Genomic DNA, 13569 nt, shown 5'->3' with positions numbered 1-13569 from the left:
TATAAAAATTTAACACAATACAGTAAAAATTTTAAGAGTTTAACTGAATGTGTCCTGTTTTTATTAGCTTAACAGGCTATTGCTAATTTTTAGTATTCACCTTCTGTCATCAAACAATCATTAAATGTACCAGACGATGCAGGATTTCCCTTCCCTTTATCATCCTCTAAAACACCACCCCAGGCTATCTGTGCAGCAAAGATACAGTGACTAATTCGGAATTAACTTTTCTCCTCAGCCTCGGTCTTGCTGCTGCTCCCTGGTAGGATGTGAAACCCTCTCTTTGTTCATGAGGACGAAATTTAATCTGTGGGGGAAAATCTCCATTAAGCTGTCATTAGGAATTCTTCTCCAGTTCAACCGCTCTCACGCTTGTGTAAAACTAAATTATCACACGTAAATATGGGACTGCAGCTGATGAGTTCTCATCAAATGCAATTTGCTTCATTAGTGAGGATCTGAATCCTAGATCGCCACTGCTCCGTCAGGCTATTTTCACATGTAAAGACGCAGCAGAGTGTCGCTGCAATGTGTTGCGTCTTTGGGCAGTTCACTCTCTGTTCCCTTTCCAGCCTTCTCACCTGAGTTGAGATGGCAGTCTTTGATCTGAAACTGGGACTCGTTGTCATTAGGAATGTCTTTCCATGTGGCGAGGAACACCTGCCGCTCTGTGGACGGAGAGACACGATCACTGGATGAGTCCAAAGACAGAGCACACACAGAAATATACACACTATCAGGGTTATACCTCGCTCAGAATATACATTTAGGGGGTAACTACCCATGACAGAATGATCGGTCCGTGCACTGCAAAGGCAATGAGTCTGTTACCCGGTTTGACAGAAATGTATGCATTTTCCTGTTATTTTGATCATCTGATAAACAAAATGTCTATTATTCTTGAGAGGATGAAACCCCAATTGTCAAAACTGGTTTAAAAAAATTGCAACAATGGAAAAAGGGAGGGGAGTGAGTCTGAGAGAGAGAGATTTGTGGTTAGGAGAGGGGGAGGCAGTCAGTGTCCATCAGTGTCAATGTCTGGAGAATCAGGGACAGACATTTTCAGGATTTACCCTTTCACACATGTAGCTCACAGCAGGAGACTGTCGTGTCAGACGCATTTTCACTTTCTGGAAATTCTGTTTGGTTGAGGCAAGGGATGCAGGAGGCATGATGATGCAAAAAGTATGATGTTGCTGTAATCAGGGCTGGAAATCAGCGCCAGCCAAATACTGGTAAAATATGCAAGTGGCCACTTGATTTGCTTCACTCACCAACCAAAAAAAGGTTATCTATTGACACCAGCCAAAGTAGCAGGTGGACAAAAAGTTAATTTCAACCCTGGTTGTAATTAAGGGTTTTTAAGATTTTCCACAGACATTCTGTGACAAATCACAGGAGGTCTTCTCCTGTGAAAAGTGGCAGTGAATGAGCGGGGAGATGACTGCTGGAAGTCAGCGTCATCTTGTTTAAGTTTATGCTCTGCTTCTTTAACATTGGTTTGATAAATTGATATTTAAACACATTGTGAGAGGACTTGAATTGCTATTTTTATTCTAAATCATCATTTTGTTGCAGGTGATTTCTCTTTGGCAGTGGCTAAAGCCTCTTTGGGGTGCCAAAAACTCCTCTACGCAAGAAAAACATGAATGAATGTTAATGAAGTGAAAATTACAAAAGAATCTGTGGTAAAAGTAAATGTACACACAAATATCTCAAAGTAGTGTGTGAGCAGTTTGTTTCCACACTAGGCACAAGGTTTCCTGATGCAGCTGAGGCTGCGGAGCATTAGCTTGCAGCCTCTGACAGCAGGAGGCTCCACAGGGAGAAGTGCCAACATGTTTTCACTGAATTTATCAAACAGCAACACATACACACAAAGAAAGAAAAAGGTCCAAAAATTGATCTTGTGTATCATCTAGGAGCAAATGCGCAGCCCTGAGAGGTTAGCGAGTACAGTCTAACGCACATCTACGTCATACACTTCTTCACATGATAGGAACATTCACGATAATGTGTAATCGCTGACTGACTGACGTATGTGTAATTCGTTGACGTCAGTGGGGGTTTGAGGCTTTTGAGTGAAAAGGTTTAGTCAAGACACACTCACCCATCTTCCCGTCCTCCACAAACAGCATGCTGATGGGGTACTGGCAGCTGAAGTAGAATACGTCAATGTTGTTCTTAACAGCCACCTGCGAGAGTGATTACATCCAAGGAGGGGGTAGAGGAGGACGACAGGAGGAGAAACAAGAAGCAGTACATGGGTAATTACTTTTCGAGTGCCCTTCAAGGATGGGCATCGCTGGTGTATGTGTGCAGTTTACTGAACAAGAGGGCTACAGTCTTACATACAAACACACACACACACACACACACACACACACACACACACACACACACACACACACACTACTACAATACCAATGTTCTTTTCTAGCCTCCCATCACACTGTCTCACAGTAAACTCTTTTGCCAGAACATATCGGCACATATTAGTTACAAGCTACGTGTATCAAAAATAGTTTTTTCCACAGAGCCTCCAGAAAGTGCTTTACAAGATGATATAAATAAAGATGAAGATCTAAGGAGACAAGAATAGCAGACAGTGGTTAAAAATAAAATACCAAAAATAAAAACAAAACAAAAGCAGGACTGACAGGTGAGAGACAACAAAGACAGCACCTGACAGCAGGTCTATATTTAAAAAAAAAAAAGCTTGAAAGTGTTAGCCTCAGCCTCTCAGACAGGACTTTTTACAGACTTTGGGCCCTTGTGGCAAAAGTACAAGACGCTGAAACACGAGAACAACTGTGGTATAATGGGGGCACCTGAAGCGGCAGCCGGTGGTATTGATCAGGCTGCTAAACAAAGTGCGGAGAGAAGGACGGTGAGTTTGGCCAGAGGAGAGCGGAAGAATGACTCATGAATAATTTATCGGGGGGTCTTATTCCTGGGTGCAATGCAGGACTGCCTGTAACACAGCGAGTCATATACAAACTACAAAGCTTCACTTTGTCTGTTAGTTAACTAAAGGAAATGCATTATAAAGAATACAACATACAAAGTCAGATGCCATATAAAGGCTATAAAGGCTACTGCATGATATGATTTTAAACTTCAGGTCTCATGTGATGTACTGAGTTAACCCACAAGACGCCAGGTTCCTAAACTGTTTGGCCTTGTTTTGGCAACAAGATATTTTTGTGCTTCCCAATACTTCTGCTAGCAGAGAGCCTTTTATAGTCCACATATAATTGGCATTATTTGTCTTACGTGGGCTAGTAGTTCCTATCCACATCACCTTTGAACCGACAAAATGATTAGGAGATGAATACAAAATTAATTTATGTTGATAATTGTTTTAATCTTTTTTTAAAGGTAAAAAAGCAGTCAAAATAATGATAAAGGATCTGCATACTAAAACCTAGGGCTGCACCTGACTTAGAATTATATCAGTTAAATCAATATTGGCTGTTCAGTATAAATATTGAACTATTTTTCCCTCTTTTCCATAGTTTTGGAGTGTGATTGGGGTTCAGCGGGATGTTCAGTGCGCCAGCGACATTTGCATAATAGTTAGCAAGCCAACTACACTAACAACAGATCAAAAATGTGCAACAACATTTTTTTTTCCTTACACTTAATATCAAACAAAAGCCACAGACTATATCTTATTAAGTTGCTATAAGCTGTAAACAAACCACTTTTATGCAGAAGACAGAGGATAACATTATCTGGGAGCCTGACCAGGAAAAGCCTCTCTTCCTCCAGGCAGCTTCCTCTGCGTCCACAGCTGCCTGTACCGCAGAGCAGCGTGAAAACGAGCACTCAAAAAATAATCTTAAATTGCACCTGCCTTTTCCATATATGTATTACACAGGATATTTGCATAATAATAATATTCACCATTAAGCTTCAGGTAAAAAGAGTAGAGGCGCTGTATCACACAGCAAAAAACATACATCTAACAAGACAGCTGCCAACAATTTTGTCCATTAAATAAAATCAGCGCAAGACGAGATGATCTGTCTGATTTAGCTCAGCAGGTGACGGCAGCTGATTTATTCATCAATCACTTACTTTATAGTCCTTTCACAATTTCCTCAACTCTTTGCTGATGTCTTTTGCTTTCACTGTTTTTTGGAATTTCATCACTGCTGAATACATCTATTTCCGTACTCACACACACCTGAGAAAGTCACCACTTTGACATTGTTACATCTAACTGGTTTCTTTGCAGGCCCATGACACTTGCACCCAAAGTTAATAAAGCACTAAAAATGCGGCGATTTGTGATGAAGGGGTTTCAATGACTGCTACCGCACACACGTAGTGAAAAAAGAATTCAAAAATAATCCATCAAGACAAACACAAAGCAGAACCTCTCAAAGTAAAACATCTGAGAAAGTGTTAAAACAGACAATAGTACTCATCAAAGCCGGGCCCAGAGGCTGCAGAGTAGAAAGGTTAGCAGGGCCACTGAGGCCAGGAGAAACAAAGGAGCCATGTGTTGTGACCACTAATGACCGCCCCCACCTCTATCACCCCCTCGACACTCTTATCTACTCTCTCCAGCTGCACACAGCACCCGTCCTCAATTCTACCCAGTTAAAAGAACCACCCTGATCAAAAACAAGCCACCCACTGCCGCTCTTTTTATTTTCAACTTATCACGACCGTTCTGAAGGTTGTTTCATGTTTTAATTCTGTTTTATTCACAACAGGGGAATTCAATGGTATAGGTGAGTAAGAGTGAGGACACATTACTAATCGCTGAGAACACATGGTTATGTTTCCTCCGACAAAACTGAATGTCCCAAAGAGATGCAGTCAGTTTCATGAATATTTTAACAATGACGCATTTCCAGTTTTAATTCTGCAAACTTGGGATATAAAAAGATCAATCATGAAGAAGTCAAAATTCTGCTAACTTTAATTTAGTATTTGACAGGCTGTACAATGCGATGATTTTATTTAATTATCAAAACCCAATATGCAGTCATATCAGCTAACTCCAGCCCTTTAACACAGAGATCCAGGAATACTGCCACAACAAAGACTCTTCATTAAGCAGGCACAGCTTTTTAAACAGACCAAAAAAACTCCAGCATAATGACCCCCCAGTGTGTTATTTTAGGGTGTTTTCACACAGGCATTGTTTAAGTCGGCCCAATCGAACTTTTGGCCCGAGTGCGGTGCATTTGGGAACAACTCCGCTCCCTCATTGCCTGTTTGTACCTTTCATGCGGATTGCGAGGTGGATTAAGGGTTCATTTATGCTCAACATTAGATACATATACGAAGAAAGATGTAACCTTCTGTCTGTACCCTGCGTTCATTTTGTCCGTATTTGTGCACGTTTTCTGAAAGCTTACAATGAGGAAGACACCACCAGAAAATGGCGGGGTGAAACAAATCGATAATATAGTGAAAAGAATTCGCCTACCACATTTCGCAATTTATTTATCGGCTTCACAGACCACTGCCAACTACAATGTTGCCTCCATTAAAAGTTACATTATTGCCACCTCCTCCACTGCAGCTTCATTTGTTGTCGTCTGAACCTTGAACAGCATTGTAAAAAGGGGCTTCTGTTTACATTTAAATGCAACTCTGACAGAGTGCTGTCATGATTTTCGAGGCCATAGGCCCAGCAGGAAGTCATGTTACAACAGCAAACACCAGGCGTCAGTGTCCTGATTAAAAAAGTGATGAAAATAAAAACGTTTTGCATACATAACATTGCACTTTAAGTCTTGACAATCATCTTGTTGACAAGTGGTATCACTGTCACAAGTGTGATGCTCAAAAATTCAGTCCTGAGTCATTCATAGAAAATGGAAGCAGAGAAAGAGATTTAATACTCCTGTTCAACCAAAACAAAAACTAGCACAGTCACATAAAATTCAGGGGGGGGGGAAATACTGTGATGGTGTTACCTGCAGGTTGTTGAGAGGCTCCATCTTCATAACAGGTCCCACAGTGCTGAGAGGAAGGACTGCCTCAATACTCTGGTTTGGGCTGAGAGGAGTGAGAATCTGGAGGGGACCAGCCGGAGCGAGACCAAAGCTACAGAGAAACACAGAGGGCGGAAAAAGTATTACAAAGTGCGTGACTATACAGAAATATCAGCAAATCACATAGTGGGTGGTCTTACCTATTTCTGTTAAACTGGATGGCAAAATCAGTCATGACACTCATAGCTTTATTAGTGAGGGTCATCTCCATCTGGATGACTCCAGCACGGCGGACAAAAGTGCCTGAAATCTCCAGACCCTTGGCCTTCATGGCTGGAAGCCAAACCTTAACAGAAAACAGATCAGTTTTTTATTATAAATCCCACCACTGGTGTTATATCATTCTATAGCATGTCTCATCCCAGGTTATCATGACTCACTGTTTTAGGGGGGCTGTAGGCTCCCATAGGCATACCAACTCCTCCTCCGAGATCAAACAGGTCATCCAGACCGCCGCTGACAGGGGCATTGAAAGAGGCTGGCATTGCAGCTGGAGGAGCACCGAAACCAGCCCCCATCTGTGGGTCACAAAGTAAAACCGACACATTAAAGTCATCCTTTACTGAGCAATCCAAGCTCAACAAATACTCAGATAAAAAGACTTACAGCAGGACTGCCTCCAAGGTCTCCGCCGAGCTGGGTAGGAGGGAAAGAAGCACAAAAAACTCCACGTTATCTATTGGCGCAACATTAAATACTCTGGAAGGATTGATAAGGATGGATGGAGGGTAGTGAGGGTCTAAGAAATGTCTCTCCGTGATTAATGACAGCTATGGGGTTTACTCTATAAACAAGTGACAGCAAGATGGAGACACCAGTACAGGAGAAATCCTCCTTTATGTGACTGACCTTTTGCAGCCCACACAAGTCAGGCTGAGTGGCTATTGAAATCAAATAGTTTTTGTTCAAATGCTACTCACTAAGTGTGTCTATAGCGGTGGTGAAAAGGTCAGGGGTACAGTGAACAAGACTGGTGTTATAAAAAATACAGTGCTCCCACACAGTGACAAAGGTCAACTACTGTGCATTAAAGACAATATTTTGACAAGAACTGTAGGCAAGACTGACTAAGATCTCACCTACACGGAGTGGGAAACATTAAGAATGTAACACAAAGTGCAAACAGGCACAGTTCACTGCTGGGGAGGACTACTTGGAGGACACAGTGGCACAACAGGGGACAAAAGGGGGGCTCAAGGCTGGTGCTGGCCTTTACTGGTCCAGCGTGGTCCCCTGGACCAACCTCAGTGGGGCTGTAATCTGGGGGCGATGGGGGCGATGGGGACGATGGGGACTGATGTGAGAGCTGAGGTGACTGAGGAGTGTCCGTCCGCAGGGGAATGGGAGGCTGATTGAAACAAATTGCAGAGCCCCGAGATAAGAAAAGAGCTGGACTCAAGGATTTCACAGCATGCTTACCATAGATATCACAATAATAAATAATGACAAACGATGAGTGAAAATGTCAGACTGATGCATGAGAACTTCAGTAAACAGCAGTGATTAAATCAATCGTCTAAAATGGCCTGACATGGTTTAGAAATGTTGTGCCCTCTCCCTCCATTAGTAGTTACCGGCTCTGACTCATCCCCCATCTGCAGGTGCAGCATTGAACAAAGAAAGGGAAACACACAAGGGTCAAAAGAAAAAAAAGAAAAAGCACCAAAAGGCAGAAAAAAAAGACAAAATACAAAGTTATATTAAGGTCAGTAGGTCCCATTTATATTTAGCCTATTACCAAAATCAACCAAGATGTTTTACACCTGGCCGCCTCACTCAAACAGTGTTGTGTAGAAGACCTACCAGGCTGTCCAGTCCTCCTCCAAGAAGGTCCATAGCACCCATCTGCATGCCAGAGGAGGGGGGTGGCGGGCCAGTGGTGGTAGGAGGTGTCAGGTCCAGATTAAGCAGATCTCCCAGGAGGTCTCCCTGGGATGGGATGACAGCGGGAGGCGCCTCGGATACTCCAGCAGCAGAAGCCGTATCTGGGCTTTCAACACTGTCACCACTAATAGAAATAAATAAGAAGGAAAACGCATTGCATTGCATTTTAGGACATTTATTTAAAGTCCCTGGTTAAGCGTGCTATGATTGACCAGCCACTGATCGTTATCAGTTGTCATTCATTCTCTGATTGATCAGGTCGATCAAAAGAGCCAATCAGATGATGCAAAACACGCAAGACAACTACAGCTAAAATGCAGACAAAGTATGATAGACTGGCTGATGAATAGGAGTGTGTGAAAGAGAAAGTTAGTTAATGCGGTTGTACACTGGAGTCTGTGTGTGTGCGCGTGCTCGTTCTGGCGTCAGTGATATAAGTAAGTGTTATAAGCGGGGGATGCTGACATAAAACTGTTGCAGTGTGAGTTAAGATTCAAGTTGTGCTTTTCATCAGTAATGAGATTAAAAAAAAATCTTAAGTGAAGTATGTTTAATTAAAATGATCAAATTATTGGTATTGGATTAACTAGATTGACCAAAATGTTCAATATAACCTAAGACTAAATAAAAGAAACAGCTGAAAAAAATTAACATTAGTTGACTTAGTAGCCTATAACTTATTGTTTTAATTTACCTTTAATACTAGTTTAATTGTACTAATGCTACTTATTTTATGTCACAGGAAACCTATTTTTGTTAAGCTCTAAGATGCCCAAAATAACCAAGCGTAGGCTGCTATGGTTGCATTTATCACTGTCTCTGAGAGAGAGGTGAATATTTTGCACATATTGCCTGCCAATAAACAAACAGTTATTAATTAATTATACTTTTTTATCTGTTATTTAAATACCTAACATACAGTGTTGTTAAAATAGGTAAATAAACGAATAAATAATGCTACAAGACAAATAGAAGATCCCAGGATTTGTGATTGGTGTTGGCTGAGACAGCCTCCTGTGATCAGTACTGGTTTTCATATAACCTTTAAACCTAATTTGATGTTTAACTGCCGATTTAACTCCATCTATTCCTCTGAGAAAAATGGCAAGTAGATGCGATGAGTGATTAAAATACAGGAAGGAACAAAGAAGAACAGCTGCACAGCTTGACACTCCTGGAAAGTGTGTTACTCATCAGATTTGAGGGAAAGCATAATAGCAGCATCAAGAAGCTAGATCCACTTCAGTAAACAAATTCCTTTGCCTGCAGTGTTTTTTAAAAAAAAAAAAGAAAAGCATGACTCACGATCCAGCACTGCCGGGGAGTCTCTTGTGCTGAACACCACGGCTGCCCTCAACAAAGGCACTGGGAGGCTTGTGGTAGACAGAGGCCAGAGTACCAATGTGGCAGATGAGCTCCTCCAGCAGTGTGGGCTCAATCAGATCCGTCTCCTCAGAGATCAGCGGCTTCTCAGCCAGAACCACCTCCTTGGCAGCCACCGGGTCTGTGGAGAGCAGACGCCAGTAGATGTAGCCGCGGTCCCTGAGGTCTGGGTTATCAGAGTCCTGCAGAGAGAGACGGAGAAATGAGGATGAAGGATTATTATTATTCATGGAGCATGTTTAATAAATACTTAATGTTGGACTTTTTTTGTCTTGGCCCCAATATGAGAGACTGAGTCATGATTCAAAGTCATTAAATAAGTTCTAAGAAAAAAAAAGACACCTCAATTTATGTGTGTGGTAAATTTTTAAAAATGTAGATGATATGAGGCTCTCAAATGATTTCAGTTCGATGAATAAAATATATATTTCATCATAAGGTTATTTTTTAAGTTATGAGGCACACATTTATTCTCCCCTATGCTAGTTTTGCCTGCACACATCCAGGGTTAGCAATTCATTGCTGTAGATAAATCTATAGAAACTAATGTAAAAACAGTACAACTGTAATACTCTACATCTTTGTGAAGCTCATAATGTTGTGCTTTTTGGTTACATTTTGTTTGTTTGCCATGTCATTTATTTTCTGCAATAAACCAAAGGAAAAATCCCCCCCAGCTTTTTGACGAGGGAACCAAGGCGGCCCCAACTTCCATGTCAGCCTACAGAAAAATATCAGTACCGGGAGCACTCTATCGTGCACCAATATATGCAGAAAATACACAAAAAGAGAACCACACAATTTCTTGTGATTCTTATATCAAAATCCAGTCATGTTCTCTTCCTGTAAAACTTTGACAAGCGCTTGCATAAGCTTGTACAAACAACTTTCAAGCAATAATATCATAACATCCACTCATCAATCAACTTGCCACTTTTAGCCACAAAGAGCTAAGATTAAGTCAGCTAGAGGAATTCATTAATTTAAGTAAAGTGGTATCTGTGGCAGCTCCAGATTACGTGAAAGACATTTAACAGTGAACTGCTTTAGCAACCAACATTATATGAAGCATATAATTGGCTTTGCCTCTTTCTTCCTGACATTTACTGCTATCCCTTTCCACCACTGTTAAGACACGCCCACTTTCCAGCCGTTAAATCAAATACCTCCCAATGTTAACGTTATATCCTGCCTATCCTGTTTCCATCGGAACTACATCACAATACTAAAGCTAGATACTCTGATATATCATATCATCTGGACTTAAATTTTTCCAACATGCAGACACGTACAGTGTGTAGTGAGGCCATAGCCATTTTTCACATCTGTATTAAGACAAATAGGTGGATTGTTATTTAAATGAACTGTAACATAATATCACATAACAAGATTATTTTGGCTTGATGATACTTCATCGAATTATCAGAGTGTTTGTTTGCATTTTTTAAATCAACTTGTTACCTAAAACCATTAAAAGACAATTAGTGTAGCAGCAGAGTCAGCTCAAACCACGGCAGTCATTACTGAGGGAAGAGCCAGATCCATATTGTCATTACAATACTCCTGTGTCCCTGAAATGAGGGAAATTAAGGATAGAAGTACTTATCGGAAAAGATACAAAAAAGAGCAAAGTCTGAAGTCATGTCTGACGAGAACATAGAACACAAACTAGAGGAAAACATGGAAAGCAATTCCAGAGAACGAGACAGTAAGTGAAGATTGTCAAATGTGTGGAGAGACACGATGGAAGCAACTTATATGTGTGTGGGGGGGTTTTCTCACCTGTGTGGCTAAGCTCAACACCTGCTGCACTAGCTCCTGGGTCTCGGTGGGCTTTTTCAGGAACAACTTGACGATTGCCGTCAGCAGCTGCAGCTGCACCTAGAGGACACAGTTAACACATAGAGTACTTTACAACAGCTAACGTACTACATTTAAAACATAGCAAGCGTACATATAATTTTGCCTAACATTGTAAACAGCGGCAAGGTTTAAAATTAGGGGTCAACAGATTATCAGCCTGGCAAATTATTGGGGCCGATATTTGGCATTTTGCCAATTATCTGTTTCAGTGTTTTATTTCAATGATCGCCGATAAAATCAACTAATTAAAAAGTGCAAAGAAAGTGTCAGCATGGGAGAACTTTTACTTTGTAAAACCTCAGGGAGCTATTTGTATTTATTCATTTTAATTTTTATTTATTCATTTTCATTTCTAATAGTATAGTATCGAAAGTAATATTGAAAGCAGTATTGACCCTGAAAAAACAATATCAGTCGGCCCCCTATTTAAAACAGTGTTGGTGCTACTGTAATTCCACTACCTTTGGCAGTGATTAGACATGTAACTTGTGCTCTTTCATAAAAATAAGACAATTACAGTTACTGAAATTTAAATGGGCTCCTTACACGCTACTTTTGTCTTGATCATAGCAGACAACCAAAGCATATTAACAGATTTTTTTTCCAGTTATATTCCTATGTCACCTATAGTGATGCATGGCTAAGGTGAATGGCGTTCAGTGGCTCTGCCTTATGTGTGTGTGTATGTTTGACAAAGACAGAGACAGAAAGAACAGAATTTGGACTATTGCACACTATCTTTCAATAAGTTATTAATGACAAATGTTATTCGAAAGGCTGCAGGACCTGCTGTTAGACCAGTGCATCACAAGTCACCGAACCTTACGGCGTCACAAGAACTGGCATGAATCATTCAATCAATCAATGAATCAGCATTAGGCTGTCACTGACCACAATTGCTGACAGTCAGGCAATTTGAGCTCGCTGTCCTGGAAATATGGTCCTTATTTTTCTTCCTCGAGATCAAGGACAAAAATATGCCTATAGTTTTGAGTTTTAGTCCATGCACAGGATTTCAATTACTTTTTAGGTTAGGAGGATGAACCTCCGTGTGTAAATAACTTATCATTTTTATTTCATTAGACCTGTCCAAAAAAGAAATACTGTCAAATGTCTAAGACACACTTACTATTTTATTAAAGTCATTCAACTACCATTTGGAGAAGTAACTGGTATCTGCAGCTAATTTTCATTAGCACAACACAGATCTTAACAGTGATCTTTTAAAAATGACCTGTACTGAAATACAGTTAACACATAACATATAAAGATTAAACTCCTTTCACTTCTCAGGTCTTAAGCTTGAAAGCTTAGATGCTGCTCCCTGCTAAACAGTAAAGATTCAACTACTACTTTAATCTGCTGTTACCAAACAGCACAAAAATGAACATTTTATGCATAATACATTCCTTTGTAACCACAAAATCACTTAATATCATCAGAAAAGCTTCTCCAAAAGAATAATATGGGAATAGGTCTACTACTTGAAGGGAGCCGTCTAACCAAGTAAAGCCTGTTGTAATCCCACAACGAACTGTGGCAGAGAGCTCTCCAGAGTGAAGACAGGCTTTTCCACAAAATGTGGGTCTGAGCCAGACATAAAAAGTGTTCCCATTATCCCCATTACATCTTATTAAGTACTGTTAGTAAAATTACATATACTTCTCATCTAGGATTCTAATTTTTAATTTCTCTTATGGTATTGCAGATTTTGTCAATTTAATTAGTCTGTCCTGTTCTCTGTTGCAGTACTGCATTTGTATATGACATCTCACTTCCATTTTTTACCTCCCTGCAGCAGCTTACAATAACTTTAATTATTTCCAACTACAGAAACCACTGTGTGCTACTTACTGCTAGCACTGGCTGCAATTATTGGTGCCATTACCATTAAAAATGGACTTCCCATTTTTGGAACAACAATCTCGCCACACTCTCCACACAAACACACCTGAGTGCTTTCATCATGGAAACCCTCCAAAAAGCTCTCCAGTAGCTCATCAGCGTTGTCGATGCGCTCAGCATACTCTCCCACAATCCAGATCATGGCAGCGCGAGCCTCCGGCTCATCCAGGGAGTCCAGGTTTTCACATAGGGTGGCAATCACGCTCTCATACCTGAAAACAGTTACAACATTATATGCACTGAACAACAAAGACAAAAAATAAACGCATTATCTCATTAATTTATTCAGAAAAAGAGGGATAGAAATACACAGCAAAACAGGCCGACAGGTGAACAGTCACCATATGACACCAACTTGTAAAACATGTTAGCACACAACTGCCTACTTTCACATCCGGCACACACGGAGCAACACTGGCATTACTTTGCAGTTGTGTGTTCCAGCAGCCTGACAAATGTGAATCCAATATTAATGGTCTTCTCTGCTCTGGTTTGCTCTTTGGGTCTTTAGCTT

General features: G+C 40.7%; 1 protein-coding gene across 3 annotated transcripts in view; it reads right to left on the bottom strand.

Moving 5' to 3' along the window:
- Positions 1-13569, bottom strand: part of ap1b1 (adaptor related protein complex 1 subunit beta 1) — a 35219-nt gene that overhangs the window by 12466 nt on the left and 9184 nt on the right. For all 3 annotated transcript variants that reach the window (XM_042487808.1, XM_042487809.1, XM_042487806.1), the window contains exons 11-20: positions 13102-13267; positions 11070-11168; positions 9210-9469; positions 7824-8028; positions 6627-6656; positions 6401-6538; positions 6161-6306; positions 5943-6072; positions 2111-2195; positions 582-668 (exon numbers count right to left, since the gene is read on the bottom strand). In XM_042487808.1, coding sequence (XP_042343742.1) covers positions 582-668; positions 2111-2195; positions 5943-6072; positions 6161-6306; positions 6401-6538; positions 6627-6656; positions 7824-8028; positions 9210-9469; positions 11070-11168; positions 13102-13267 — 1346 coding nt within the window. The remainder of the gene's footprint in view (positions 1-581; positions 669-2110; positions 2196-5942; positions 6073-6160; positions 6307-6400; positions 6539-6626; positions 6657-7823; positions 8029-9209; positions 9470-11069; positions 11169-13101; positions 13268-13569) is intronic.

Source organism: Plectropomus leopardus, chromosome 6 (genome assembly GCF_008729295.1).
Source record: "Plectropomus leopardus isolate mb chromosome 6, YSFRI_Pleo_2.0, whole genome shotgun sequence".
Lineage (NCBI taxonomy): Eukaryota > Metazoa > Chordata > Actinopteri > Perciformes > Serranidae > Plectropomus > Plectropomus leopardus.
Note: the sequence above shows the minus strand (reverse complement) of the source record. Positions and strands in the feature narration are given on the sequence as shown.